The 13,797-nt window shown below is 63.7% G+C and overlaps 1 protein-coding gene across 1 annotated transcript; it reads right to left on the minus strand.

The window, feature by feature from the left end:
• Positions 1 to 5,564: 5,564 nt before the first annotated feature.
• Positions 5,565 to 12,603, minus strand: ABHD17A (abhydrolase domain containing 17A, depalmitoylase). Its single transcript, XM_032203680.1, has 5 exons — positions 12,500 to 12,603; positions 10,826 to 11,320; positions 8,545 to 8,739; positions 7,494 to 7,673; positions 5,565 to 6,566 (listed from the first exon to the last, which is right to left on the minus strand). The coding sequence occupies exons 2-5, from the start codon at positions 11,137 to 11,139 to the stop codon at positions 6,341 to 6,343; spliced, it is 915 nt and encodes a 304-aa protein (XP_032059571.1). The 5' UTR covers positions 11,140 to 11,320; positions 12,500 to 12,603; the 3' UTR covers positions 5,565 to 6,340.
• Between the last annotated feature and the right edge of the window lie 1,194 nt (positions 12,604 to 13,797).

Raw genomic sequence — 13,797 nt, forward strand, 5'->3', positions numbered from 1 at the left:
GAAGTTTAGCACAGATGGTTCATTTAGAAAATGATTTCTGACCCCCAAACCTGGTTATTTTTGGCAGCAAGGAATCCTTTCTGGTAATCCCCATCCCTTGCTGCTGGAGCAAGTGGCACTCATTAGGAAAAGTCACACAAGCACATGTGGGCTGAGGGCTCCTCTCAGCACTGCTTCAGACAAACACAACAACTGCATAGACATATTTTTTAAACCAGGAGGGTGGAAACACCGGGGGATAGCAGCTTGCCTCGGGCAGAAACATGCCACCAACACAAAGTGCTTTACGAGGTACCAGGCAGTGCTCACACCAAGCATCCCCACGCACACTCCTGCCAGCCAGCTCTCTGCCTCCCACGAGCACTAAAAAAGAAAGCTGTTCTTCCCCCCCCCCCCCAAAGAAAAAGACAGCATTTTTATTTTTATGAGAAAGAAATTTATTTTATATAACATCAGCTCTAATAGAGAAGACCATATAGGAACATCGCATATGCAGACACACTGAATAATGTTGTTTCCCTGCCTTATAATTCTTGCCCCAAGTTTACTCAACTCAGAAGCTGACAAAATAATATAAAATACTATAAGGTAAACCATTTCTGCCCAGACCTGCAGGATCCCATGTGGAAAAACTACCCCAAATCGATTCAGGCTGTCTCTTCCCTCACTTGTGTACGTGATGGTGCTGGTTCAGCTCCTCTGAGTGCGCAAACGCTGCAGTCAGACCAGGTACAGGGAAACGGGCACTCGCCTTCAGGGCAGAGGGAGAGGGGGGCAAGCACCTTTTGGGGGGGTTCAGCACCCCAGAAGAGTTCCTCCAACGCTGCTGAGGGATTCCCAGATCAACTACTGGGTTCCCAAGAGTGACCCCATCTCCCCCCCCAGTGCTCCCACCTCTTCACAAAATACCCTGATTTGATTTAATTTAAATAAGGAACAGGGCTGGGACAGACAGACCTATGTGTGTGCCAGCTTTTAAACTGAAAGCCTTGCTGCAAAACTAGAAGTACTGGCTTAAAAATGACACGTGAAGGGGTTTCACACCTTTTCACTACCCTTTTTCTCAAGGAAGGTTGCTGCTTGCATTTTCCCAATCCCATTTCAACCCTCTTTTAAAAAAGAGTGTACTGCAAAGCTGCGAGCCTCGAGCCCTGTAAGACATGCCCTGCAGAGGAAAAAGCTGCCAAAAAGCCATCCCTGGCTCTCCAAATCCCCCCTTTTCTATTTTCCTGGCTTGGCCCAGGGGATTTGCAGGGGAGGCCAAGGCACCGGGCAGCCTCCGCAGCCACGCCACCTCCAGGGAAAAGAGATGGGGTGCACAGGGTGCCCACAAATGACTCAGCACCTACTGGGATGGGAAGAGGGAACCTGGGTGCCAGAGCTGCACCCTCCAATTTGGGCTCCCCAAACTCAGTCCCAGGTTTTCATCCCATTACAAAGCCTGGGCTGCCCCGTTGTGGGGATGGCGCGGGGTCAGCCCTGCCAGTGGGGCCTCGGGACGAGCCTCCCCAGGCCACCGGGGCCAGGTCCCCCCCTGGAACCCAGTCCCAGTCCTCTGCCACACTCAGCCCCACAGCATGGGGCTGGACCATGGGTGCCAGCACCCAAAACACCTCCCGCAAGGAGAGGGTCTCTGGGGCCCCAGCAGGCACTTGGTCCCCCGTTTCCACCCTATTTCTTACCCAAAATAATCTCATTTTCAGGAGCAGAGTGAATTTTGTGAAGTTTTTGAGGGAAAAAGACCAAAAAAGTATCAAACAGAAATCTTCGTATTTTGGTCACTGAATGCTTCTCGTGTTGCAGATCTCCATGTGTCGCATGTTACTGCATGTCACCACAAACATGTAACTGCCAGGGCAGGTTTCTGCTCCACATCGCAAGTTTGTCACCTTTTCTCCACATCCACATGAAAAATTCCCTGTTGTCCCAACGCAGGCCCTGACACCCAGTGAAATGTGTCACCAAAGACTTTATAAAGTTTAAAAAATAAAAATTAAAAAAGAAGAAGAAGAAAATAAAAAAATAATAATAATAAAAGGCGATTTCTCAGAGCTGCTAAAACTTCCTCCTGCAGGGTCGTCTCTTCGCAGGGACCAGCTTTTCGGTGTGTGGGGCGATGCCTGTCCCGTCCCCCCCATCCTGGCACCCCCCGCCCTGCATCCCCCCAACCCCAGGGGTGCTCCAGCCCCCCAAGGACGCCCCCAGCCCTTCAGGAGATTCTCCAGCCCCCAGGGTGCTCCCAGCCCCGCCGGCTCCCTGGTCCCGCATGCACCGTGTCCAGGCATCGTCGCGGCAGGGCTGTGGCAGCCCGTGGGCCTCCCTTCACCGTCCCAGCCTCCAGGCATCGCTCAGGCATAGGATGACAAAGGGAAGCTCACAGGGGGCGAGGGGCCACCGGCCCCGCAATCCTCCAGGGATGGGACGCGCTCCTGCAGAGGGAGGAGAGAAGTGAGCCGGGAGGGGAGGAAAGCAGGCAGGAGCCTTGGGGAGCCGATGGATCCCCAAACCCATGGCCATGGGAAGCAGCAACCAGCCCATGGCCAGTGCCAGCCAACGGCCCCAGCGCTGCTTCTACCCGGGGGGCGGTTTGGGGTGCGGGCAGGGGGACGCGCACATGGGCAGTGCCGTGTGCCGGGGGTGTAACCTCAATGTGTGGGTGTGCACGGAGGGGGTGAGGAGTGTGCCTCTGAAAAAGGCAGCGTGGGGACTGTGTGTGTGTGTGTGTGTGCCACTGTGCTCACCTGCCTGTGCACACACGGATGCATGTGCACACGTCTGCAGGCACACAGAGCACACACGTGAGTGTGCCCAGCTGTGCGGGTACCCCCCATGGGTGCACACCCGCAGAGGCCCGGCCCAGGCACAACCCGCCACAGGGGGACCCCAGGGACCCCCCAGACCCCACCAGCCCCTGCAGCGTGGGCTGGGGGTGCCTGGGCTGCACCCCGAGCTCCCTCCTGCCCAGGACATGATGCTGTCGCCGCCGCCTCTCCCCAGGGCCAGTCTCCGCTCCAGGATGCTCGCAGCAGCGCTGCTGCCCTGGGGCAGGTGGGCCCTGCTCCCCCAGAGCCACCGCTGTCCCCATCCCCTGCTGTCCCCGCCAGCCCCCAGCTCGCTGCCTCACTCACCTGGTGGGGCAGAGCCAGGCGCTGCTGCCAGAGCATTGTGTCCTCTCCTCTCCTCGTCCTTCCCTTCCCTTTCCCCTTCCCTCCATCTTAGCCGGCGCCGCGCAGAGCCCCTCGCCCCGGCTTCCCTGCTCCAACGCCCTCCTGAGTCCCCAGCCCCAGCGCAGATGGGACCCTTCCCCGCTGCCCTTTTATACCGTCTTTGTTCATATGACAAGCACGTGAAAAACCAGAGCAGAGCTTGGAAAAAAGCTCCTTAAGACGCTTGAATTCAGTTTCCTGGATCCCATGACTGAGCTCGGGCTGTGAGCGGGGTCTCATGACTGTGGCACACAGGCCCCGGCCATCAAAAGGCTCCTTTATGTCCCAAAAGACTTAAACCCCTCTTGGCCGGTCACTCAGCGAGCCACAGGTCCTCCGTACCCAGCCTGGGCCACAGCCCCATCGGCACCGGCATCGTGCCCCTGCCAGGGGCACCCCAGCGGGGCCATCCTTGTCCCCCGAGGAGCTTCAAGGTATCCGGGGTGTCCCCTCCCACAGCCACTGCACACACAGGTACAGACACACACACAGGTACAGACACACAGATGTACACACGAGTACAGACACACACGTGTACAGATGTACACACTCCCCAGCCCAGCTGTGTGCCCGTGACTGCAGCAATGGGAGCAGGAGCTGCATTTGCTTCCAGGCTGGGGGCTTCCAGGTGGCCCAGGGGGACCCCTGCCCTGTCCCCTCTTCTGTGCTGAGGTGGCAGGAGGGAACCTGGGCACTTGGAGGCCTGACTCTGCCCTTTGCCTCCTCCACACTCTGCAGGTTTTGGCTGGGTCCCCCAGCAGCACCCCTGGGCACCAGACCCCGTCCCACCACTTCCCTCCCCTCGCGGTGTTCCCAACCTGCGGCACCAGCAGCAGGGACAGAAGTGACATCCCAGTGGTTCCCAGCCCAGTGTGGCCCCAGTGGTGGGGGACACCGGGCCCAGGACCCCTGAGGTGGGTCTGGCTCAGGCATTCTGGGGTCTCTGCAGCTCCCTCCTTGGGCCTGTGTAAGGACCGAGCCCTCTCGACCAGGACCAGCAAAGGGTCCGGCCCCAGAAAGCCCCAATCTCAACCCACAGGGGAGCCCCCACTGGGTCTAAACTTTATGGATTGAGCTGAACTTTTCTGCCTTTTTGCTTTTTTCTTAACTGAGATGCAGTAAATACAACCGCAGGCTGCCCTCATGTCCCCCCAAACCCCACCGCCAGCTGCGAGACGTCCCGCCAGCGATGCAGAGCCGCTCCAAAGCATCTGCGGCTCAACAGGAAACAGGCGGCAGTAAGAGGATAAAAATACACCCGGTGTGAACAAAATGCCTCTGTGCTGGGATTAGGGCACTGTGGGCTGCTCCAGCCCCGCTAATCGGGGTTGGGGCTGGTGGCACTGCCGGGTGCTGGGGGCAGCGGGGCTGGGCGACCGCAGTGGCTTCCAGTACACGTGTGAGCCCGAGGCTGTTGCAGCCACACAGCGAGGTGAAGGCTGGGGGATGCTCAGGGAGAGCCCGGGCATCCCAGCTGCCAAAATCCCCCAGAAGGGGAGAGACAACCTGAAGCTGCCCCCCAAATCCTCCTCTAGTGCCTGCAGAGTCCCACTGCCAAGGAAGGGTCCCCCCACCTCCATGGCACTGCAGAGGGGTCGTGGCTTTGGATGCCACAGGGGTGCTGGGGGCAGCCAAGGGGTGTGTGGGGAGCAGGGCCCCCTGTACCCTCCGTCCCAAACAATGGGGGCATTTGAGTGCTCCGAGTGTGGGCTCACAGCAAGGCCCCACCACGAGGCCCCTCTGAGTGCAGCTTAAGGAGATTATCGCTCCTCACATGAGCGACAGAAGGGGACAGGAGGGGGACAGGGACACAGCAGGGAAATGGCACCCAGGAGGCCCCCGAGTCCCCGCTGGCAGCAGAAGAGCCCGAGCGGTGCGTTGTGGTTTGAGCCAGCGACGAGGGATGTGCAGGAACACCCTCAGCCACTTCCACCAGCTCATCCCGAGGTGATCTCAGAGCAGGCTCGCACCCCAAAAGCACAAACCTGAGTGCCATGTCCTTGTGTGGGGCAAAACAGCCCCATCCCCAGGCAGGAGGGAGGGGGACATCCCACACACCCATTCCCATGGCCAGTGCACACCCCCGCAGCCCCTCGCTGTACCTGGAATCAGAGGGGTCCCCGTGCAGTCAGCGGCACGGCTGGGAGCAGAGCCCGTCACAAACAAGATTTGCCCCCGCTTTCCCTCACAGACCTGAGGGTGGTCCCAGGAAGGGGTCCACAACAGCCCCCCACCCTGGGGACACGTCCAGGCACAACCCAGGTGAGGCATCGGCTGCTGGGGAAAGGAGAGGGGCTGGAACCGTGAGGCTGGGGCAGGGGGAGCAGCCCCAGGAGGCCCCAGAAGGGTGCACACAGGTAAAATGTTAAACCTCAGCTCTTTATTTGGTGCCCGGTTTCCTCACCCCGCTCCCCGAGGGAACTGAGAGCGAGGGGCAGGGGAGAAGTGTCAGAGGGGGAGACCTGAACGCAGGGAACACTCCGAGAAGGCAGAGCAGGGCCAGAGCTGAGGGGGCAAGGCAGAGGGCACCCCTCCATGCATCCTCAGCCTCCCCTGGGGAGGCAGCTCTGTCCAGCCAGAGCCAAGCACCAGGCACCCTGCTGCCATCACCAGCTCCAGTCCCAGAAGCTCCCTCGGGAGCAGGAGCTGCCACCTCCTCCGTCCTGCAGCGGGGCACACAGCACGTAGCGACGCTGGAGCGGGGGGGACAGGCACCCGCCCTGCTGCTGCCTCCGGCCCAGCCCCTCTCCAACTCGCCTTATTGCTATAGTCAGAGCAGCAGAGCAGCCAGGAGTAATCGGAGAGTTTGTTGTTTTAGGAGAGGGGACAAGGACGTGTCCGAAGCCGAGGATTCGCCATCAGGAGGGTGGGCTCTCGTCTGGCCAGGGAGGGGGGAAGGAGCGAGCTGCCGTCTCTTGCCAGCCCGGCCGGTGGTGCCAGCAGCGCCGGGGCTGACGCAGGGAGGGAGGAGAGCTGAGCCCACGTCCCGCAGGAAACGTGCCGTCTGCTCAAGCCACCTCCCGAGGCTGAGGCTGGACAAACTCACTGCACCTCCAGCAGAAGGGACCGGGGGGCGCTGGGAGAACGGACGTGCACGCAGAAACCCCCACCCCGCCCCGCTCCCTGCCCCGCAGCTAGTTGCGTTGGCTGGCCAGCTCCTGGGAGATGAATTTCCGAAGGCGCTCGAGGTACTGGCTGTACAGTTCAATGTCATTGTGCCCGGCCCCATCCACCCACAGCGGCTCCACGGCCTTGGGGCAGCGTTCAAAGAGCGCCAGGCCATGGGAGAAGTCGATGACTTCGTCCTCCGTGCCGTGGATGATGAGGACGGGAGAGGTGATTTTGGAGATCTTCTCAATGCTGTCAAGAAGGGGGGTGGGGAAGAGACAAGAGACAGGGTAAGCACAAGGATCAAGGCACCCCTGTTCCTTCTGTCCCCTGAAACAGCCCCTCAGGGAAAGGCACCAGGAAATGCTCTCTGATCACAGCAGAGTGCAGGGATGCGGAGCCGCTGCTAACGCTCCGGGACAAGATCCCCGCCAGCGTGACAGCTGAGGACCAGACAGCAGTGACAACAGCCCCACGGGACCCAGGCAGGGCTGAGGGAAACCACTCTGGGACAGCGGGATCCTGCAGCGGGATCGGCTGTGCCGTGCTGCAGGGCAGGGAAGTGAGGCTGTTCTCAGCCTGGCCCCCGAGGCCCAGAACACAAAGGCCGAGCGAGGCCGTCGGGACGTGGAGCGTGGGCTGGTGGCTCCCAGCCACAGCTTCCAGCTCAGGGACAGTCCCTCGGGCCCCGCTGGCCTGGCTGCAAGGAAGAGGCAAAGCAAGAGCTTGTTCTGCCTGGAAACACCACCCCAGCCCTCCTCAGAGCAGGGGAAGGAGCCCAAAATACTGCCCTTGAGGGAGAGACAGGTCCCAGAGACCCCGCAGGGACTTGCGATATGCAGCAAGGAGCCAGGGGGATGGCCCCAGTGCTGACGGGCAAAGATACTGGGACAGGGTGGCTGGGAGGGGATGCCACCAGGGGATGTGGGGTGGACACACGGCGTGGTCCTCAGGAGGTGGCACAGCAACTGCGGAAAGGGTCACCAATCCCCCTGAGGGGCCTAAATGCAAGGCAGGAGGATCCTGATGGACACGTTTAGGGCTATCCTAGGAAACGGGTCCCCAATTCTCCCCATAACCCCTTTGTGGCCAGGGCTGGTGTTGAGGACAGAGCTGGTCCGGGCACTGCCCCTCCCGAGGCAAACCCGTGCCCCAGTCCCTCGCCCTCAGGCCACCTACTTGGGGAAGGCATCGAACCAGTAGGTCTTCTTGGTCTCGGGGAAGGCGACTCTCATGCCAGAGGTGAGCGGGGAGTGGAGCACGATGGCAGCGCACTCGTAGCGGGAAGCCAGATCAACCGTGGGCACGGTGCCGATGCTTTGTCCATACAAAATGATGTTCTCTGGGCTGATCCCGTACCTAGGAGAGGGGAGGGCAGGTCAGTGCCCACGCGGCAGGCAGCGGAGTCACGTCGCCAGAAGCCGCCTGCTCTGGCCACAGCACACACAGGGTGCGAAACGAGGGAAGGCTGCGGGGCCAGCCCCAACTCCTCCAGGCTGTGCCCAAAGCAGCTGCCCTGCATCCCCAGCTGCCTGCTAATGCTGTAGCAATTAGCGCTAATTAAGAGCTGCACACAGCTTCCCCAGCTGGAGCACCAACCCGGGGATAATCCTGTCTGGGAGGTGGAGGGGCTGTCCCCACCACGGACCCAGAGCTGCCTGGGCTGAGCAGCCGGGTGAGCTGTGGGGGTGTCAGGGCTCAGCCTCGCTGGCAGCAGGATGCAGGGGGGGGTCACAGCCCCCCAGGGCAGCAGCCAGACCTCGGGCAAGCTGCAAGCCAGGCCCAGCTCCCACCAGGGCTTGGCACAGGCACGGCAGAGCACGGCCTGTGCCAGCAGTGGGAACCACTGCATCCCTGTGAGCCTCAAGGCAGCCACCCAGAGCAAGGCCAGACCCCGCAGCATCCCCACAGCTCTGGGTGCCCCCGCCCGCAGGCTTTCCGCTCCCCCCTCTCCCATTCCAAGCAGCCTGGGCCCCTCTCAAGGAGATTTCCTGTTTTCCACAGCTCCAGCCCGCAGGGTTTTCCTGGCGGCCTCGGCAGCTGCACGTACCCCCACCAGGGACACCTCAGCGCTCGTCACCGCAGCGCGGCGGTGGCAGACGGCGATCACAGGCCGCCCACGCGCACCGGGGAGCCTGGAGACACGGCGCAAGCACGGTGCTAAACCCAGCGCCCTGCACTGCCTCCCGTCCCGAGCCCGCTTCATCCTGCCCTCCCCGGCCCCGCTCACCGCGTCCGCAGCGCCTGCCACGCGGCGTCGATGTCGGAGTAGAGGTTCCTCTCCGAGGGCTTGCCCGTGCTGGCGCCGTAGCCCGAGTAGTCGTAGGAGAAGATGTTGCAGTTGATGCGGGTGCCCAGCCCGATGTAGAAGCTGCTCATCTGCCCCAGGTCCACGGCGTTGCCGTGCGAGAAGAGCACCGTGTACCTGCAGCGCCGGGGCGAGACGGGCACGGAGGGTTAATTGGGGACGCTGCTGGGGTGCCCAGGACACCCCCTGTGGAGACCGAAAGCCAAACCCCAGCACCCAGAGGGCCACAAGAAGGTCCCTGCGACAGCCCCGGCCCAAGCCCAGAGACGCCCCTGACCTCCCTCACCGCCTGGGGCTCGCTACCAGTGGAAACAGGCAGCCCACGGGCAGGATGCTTTTGTTGAAGTTTTTGAGCCTATTTTTGGTAGAAAGCTCAGGATTTGGGGCCATTTGCCCAATGGGGATTTAAAGTAAGGATTCTGACAGCAGCTTTTTTTCTCTCCTGAGCCTGGCAAGATACCAGACCTTGGGAGAGAAGTGAATTGTGGGAGTGACAAGACGCAAAAAATTTCCACCATAAGGGGAAAAACAATGTTAATCATAAAAATTAACACTAATAGCGTGCTGATGGAAGCCCAGCTCTCTCCTGCTGGGGGGGAGACTCCTTGCTGAGCCCTCGCAGCCAGTGAGGGATGCCTGCGGCCAGGTCAGACCCTCACATCCCAGCCCAACCACCCCGGTTTGGCTCCTCTGAGCAACGCCCGATGGCCGGTGACCTTGCCAGGGCAGGAGCAGGGGGACAAACAGCACAACGGCACGGAGAGGAGAGCAAGGGCAGGACGCAAGGCCTCTCTTCTGCTTTTAGATGATTGAGCAACAACGAGCTCCCGTTTGGCTTTGCACCCTCCAGACCGGGCTGTGAGCACTTAAACTTAGCGGCCTCACGTCGGGGGGCAGCACACAGCACACCTCAGTGCTGCCACGCCAGCAGCCAAGGCTCCCCAGGGAATCCAACCCCTCCACCCAGGAATGGAAACTAAAAAAAAGATAAAAAATGCTTGAAATCCACCAGAGCTAAACCATGGCAACAGAGGGCTCGGGGAGCCCCAGGAACCAGGCGTGCTGCTCAGCCCGAGCCACTGGGTGCTGGAGGAGCAGCCCCGACGTGGGGACAAAGCCGGCCCCGGCCCCTTCCCTGCAGCCCCGCGCCGAGCGCCACTTCCGCGGGCTGGGGGGACGGCGCCAAAGCCCGGATGCGCAGGCAGAGCAATCCTGCCGCCGGCTTCCTCCCTCTGGGGACCTGCGAGATGACGGGGCTGGAGCAGACATCCCCGCGAGGCAGCCACCCCACCTGAACCCGCCCCGCAGCCCCGCGGTGCCACCAGCTCGGGGAGCAGCTGCCACGCGCCCAGCCCGGCCGGGGGGTCTCCATCCCCACCCCACGTCCGCGCTGCCCCCCGCCAGCTGTCCAAGCGGATCCCAGGAAGCTGCTGTGAATTCCTGGAGGCCCTGCCCGAGGCGTTTGGCTCTGCCGCCTGCAGGGAGACCCCCAGCCCCTCGGCAGCTCCATGAGGGGGAGGTGTGGGGGGCTGACCCCAGGCCATCAGAAATGGCCACTGTGCACGGACAGGGGCATCACGAGCACAGTCACGTCCTCCCTCCCCGATGGAGCAACTGCACATCGAGCTCTTCCCAGCTCACGGACGTGCAGGGCAACGTGGGGCAGGTCGTGCCTAAATCCCTCCTGGCTTTCACCCCTATTGCTCTTCTCTTTGCAAAATCAAACATGCCCAGCAAATTAGACCAAACGTGCAAACAGCCTGCAAACAGCACGCTGACGCCCTGCTCTCAGTGCAATCCTCACGCCGAGGCTGGGCACGCACCCAGAGCGTTGTGTCAGCGGCGTGACATCAGGAGGACACCTCTTTCTGCCTAGGGAACGCCAGCATCCAGGAGGGGACGCCGAGGTCCCCGTGGCCTTCGGCTGTGCCTCGACTCGCTCCCTCGACCTGCTCAGTGCCATTCCCAGTTCAGCCACAAGCCAAACAGGTTCTGAGAGCTGAGCTCACCCGTGCCGTCAGATGCCTCCGAAGCCCCGCGGCAGGGCCAGCTCCCTCGGCAAGGCGCCGGGTCAGGCTGGGGCAGGGAGGCTGCCACCTGAGCAGGACGGCCCCGAGCCCTCCAGCACCGCCGCAGCCCAATGTCCATCGGGCTGGGGTCAGACCGACGGCAGCTCCAGGCCGGCACCTCCACCACCACTCACCTGGCGCCCGGCACGCAGCGGACGTACATGCAGCCGATGCGGTTCCCTCGGCTGCTCTTGGTGACAAACACCTCGATGTTGTCCAGCTCCCGCTGGGAGTACTGGAAATCCGCCCGGTCCTTCAAGTGCAGCTTCCACCGCCCCGCGGCGCCGCCTCGCAGGGACCCGGTGCTGGTGCTGCCGACGGGCTCTGGCTCGGGGACCACGGCGTAGGTGGGCTCCGGGGGCAGGAAGGCCAGCTTGGCGGCGATGCGGCTGGGGCACGGGGGGCAGCAGAAGAGGCAGCAGAGCTGGCTGATCGACAGCCCGTTCATGACGGCGGCTTGGAAGCCGAGCGTGCCGGCAGCGAGGGAGGATGCGAGCTGGACAGGGGCTGGCGGCGGCCGGCAGAGGCCCCGTCCTCGTCACAGCTGCCAGCAGCACGGGGCGGCCGGCAGTCCTTGGAGCGCCGTGGGTATGGGGGGGGCGGCCGCCATCCGTCTGTCCGCTGGCAGCCTGCAGGAGGGACAGACAGACAGCAGTGAGGGGCTCGCGGTGCGCTCACACACAACCACAACCAAACCCGGCCCCCATGAGCCCCTCACCCACACAGCGCACCACCACGTGTAACACCCTCCTGCCCCGCGCTGGTGCTGAGCCCCCCGCACCCAAAACCCCCCCCCCCCCCCCCCGGTGCTTTCTGAGCATCCCCCATCGCACACCGCAACCCCCGCAGGGATCTGCGGCGTCCTCGCGCCAGCCCACGCCGGGGAGGCGAGGACAGGAGGCCAGCAGCGCGGGATCGCACGCCTGGTGCCACGAAGGACGCGGTCCCTTGGTGTCCTCCCCGGGTGCTGGCACGCGTGTGTGGCTGGAGGGCAAAACTCCTGAATAAAGCAGGGAAAGAAGGGGGGGAAAGCAACTATTTTCTGCAAGTTCGGGCACAGGCTTGCGGCTGAGGAATGTCAAAGCAGCCCACACCCCGAGGAATTCGCTCCATCTGCTTCCGAAGGGCTGGGAAAGAGGAGGAAAGGGTGGAGGGGGTGGCTGCAGCCTGGGGGGGGAGGCACACACGGAAATATTCGGAGGAGAAGGACGCCGCTGCCTGGAGCCCCGCGCTGGGAGCTGGACTCGGGTCCCCCCCATCCTGCACACCGCAGCCCCACGCTGGGCACGCCGCGGGGGGGGTGCTGAGCACCTCGGTGGCCACCAACGGGGGGTGCCCGGTGGCCACGCAGGCAGGCGGCGGCGCCCACGGCCGTGCCCTCACCTGTGTCACCACAGCTGGGGGGGGGGACACGCTGTGCCCGGGGTCGTGGGGGGGGGGGGGGGGGGGGGGGGGGGCCTGTGAGGTGGCCGCAGACGCAGCCGGACCCCCCCCAACCCCGCGTGGTGCTGCGGGGGGGCTGGGAAGGCCCTGAGCAGGACCCGGCCCCGCACCCCCAGCCCCCCCCGTGCCCTCTCCCCACACAGCCCCCAGGCTGAGGGGGGAAAATGGGGAGGGGGGGGAGGGGGCTGTCACTGGGCCCCCGGCTTCTCCTGGAGCACGCAGCGGCCCCGGGCCCCCCGGTAACCCCCAGGGCCCCCCCTTGAACCCCAGGGCCCCCCCTCAGCCCCACGACCCCCCCCCTTCAGCCCCTGAGCCCCCCCCTCAGCTCCAGGCCCCCCCCTCAAGTCCCCCCCGGCCCCCGCTACCTGCACACGCCAGGGCTCCGCCGCAGCGCAGGCCGGGCTCCAGGCTCCAGGCTCCAGGCTCCGGGCTCGGCTCAGCCCAGCTCGGGGCTCCCCCCGGGGCCGCCTCCTCCGGGCCGGGCGAGCTCGGGCCGGGCCGGCCGCTGCGGGCCGCCGAGGCGGGGGCGGCGCTGCATGGCGGCCCGCCCCCCTTCCCGGCCCCGCCCGCCGCCGCCACTGCCGCCGCCGCCGCGCGGCGGAAGTGACGCCCCCGCCCCGCCCACGCCGCCCGCGCGCCCGTTGCCAGGGCAGCGCCGCGCGCCCGCGCTGCAACCGCGGCGTGCAACCGGGGCTGTGCTGCCAGCGGGCTGCGTGCAAGCGGTTCCTGCAGCCGCTGCGGTGCAACCGGGCTGCGTGCAAACACTGCGTGCAACCGGCCTGCAGTGCAGCTGCTGCATGCAGCCAGGCTGCGTGCAACCGCTGTGTGCAAACGCTGCACGCAACCGAGCTGCAGTGCAACCACTGCGTTGCTGCATTTCTCCCTGCAGGGCTCACGCCTTCCCAGTGCCGCACGGTTGCTTCCCCGCAGCAGTTGCAGGGCCCCCCCTGGACGTTGCACTGTCCTGTCCCTCGTGGGGGTGCTGCACACCCCGCTGCTTGTGCTGCAGTAGGGAGGCCCTGGCAAGATGGGGTTGCGCCCCACAGAGCGTGCAGGGAGGGGTCCTGCCATTCCTGGGCACCATGCAGGCAAAGGGTGCTCCTGGGGCCAAGAAACCAACCCTGGGGGTTTCCTCGCAGCGTGTGGCCTCGTCCCCAGACTGCAGCATCACCCAGGACCCCGTCTCCAAGCCCCGCAGCACGAGGCCCTGCACAACCCCGCTGCTTCTACCAGGGCTGCTGCTTGAACCGCCCCCCACTTGCTGCTGGAGGTGGAGAAACTGAGGCACGGCGTGTCGAGGGCAGGCACACGGCCACGGTGCCCCCACTGCCCCAAAGAGCCCCGAGCCACCCCAGGTGGAACCCCCCGCCCACAGAGAATCTCGCACAGCATCCAAGCAAATGAGGCCGTATTCGTATTCATAGATCCGGGCTCGTACTTTCTACACGGAAGGAAATAGAAAAAGGGAGGTGGGGGGAAGCTGGTGTCTGCCCTGCTGCCCCAGGGCCTTCCCTGTCCCCTCCACAGCCGCGTTCCCTCCCCAGGGGCACACAAACTTTGTGCAAATGTGACCCGAGGGGTGGTGGCGATACCTGGTGCTTGGTGCAGGCAGGGGAGCCAAGCTGTGCTTCCCCCCGCCCACTGTCAGGCCCTTCTGAGATCT

The sequence above is a fragment of the Aythya fuligula genome, chromosome 26 (genome assembly GCF_009819795.1).
Source record: "Aythya fuligula isolate bAytFul2 chromosome 26, bAytFul2.pri, whole genome shotgun sequence".
Lineage (NCBI taxonomy): Eukaryota > Metazoa > Chordata > Aves > Anseriformes > Anatidae > Aythya > Aythya fuligula.

What these genes read in the sequence shown, in the direction of transcription:
- ABHD17A (XM_032203680.1), bottom strand. Translation starts at nt 11,139, where the DNA reads ATGAACGGGCTGTCGATCAGCCAGCTCTGCTGCCTCTTCTGCTGCCCC. An exon ending in TGGCAGGCGCTGCGGACGCG is followed by an intron (nt 7,674 to 8,544) that starts GTGAGCGGGGCC and finishes CCCCTCTCCTAG; the next exon opens with GTACGGGATCAGCCCAGAGA. An exon ending in TGGTTCGATGCCTTCCCCAA is followed by an intron (nt 6,567 to 7,493) that starts GTAGGTGGCCTG and finishes CCTTCTTGACAG; the next exon opens with CATTGAGAAGATCTCCAAAA.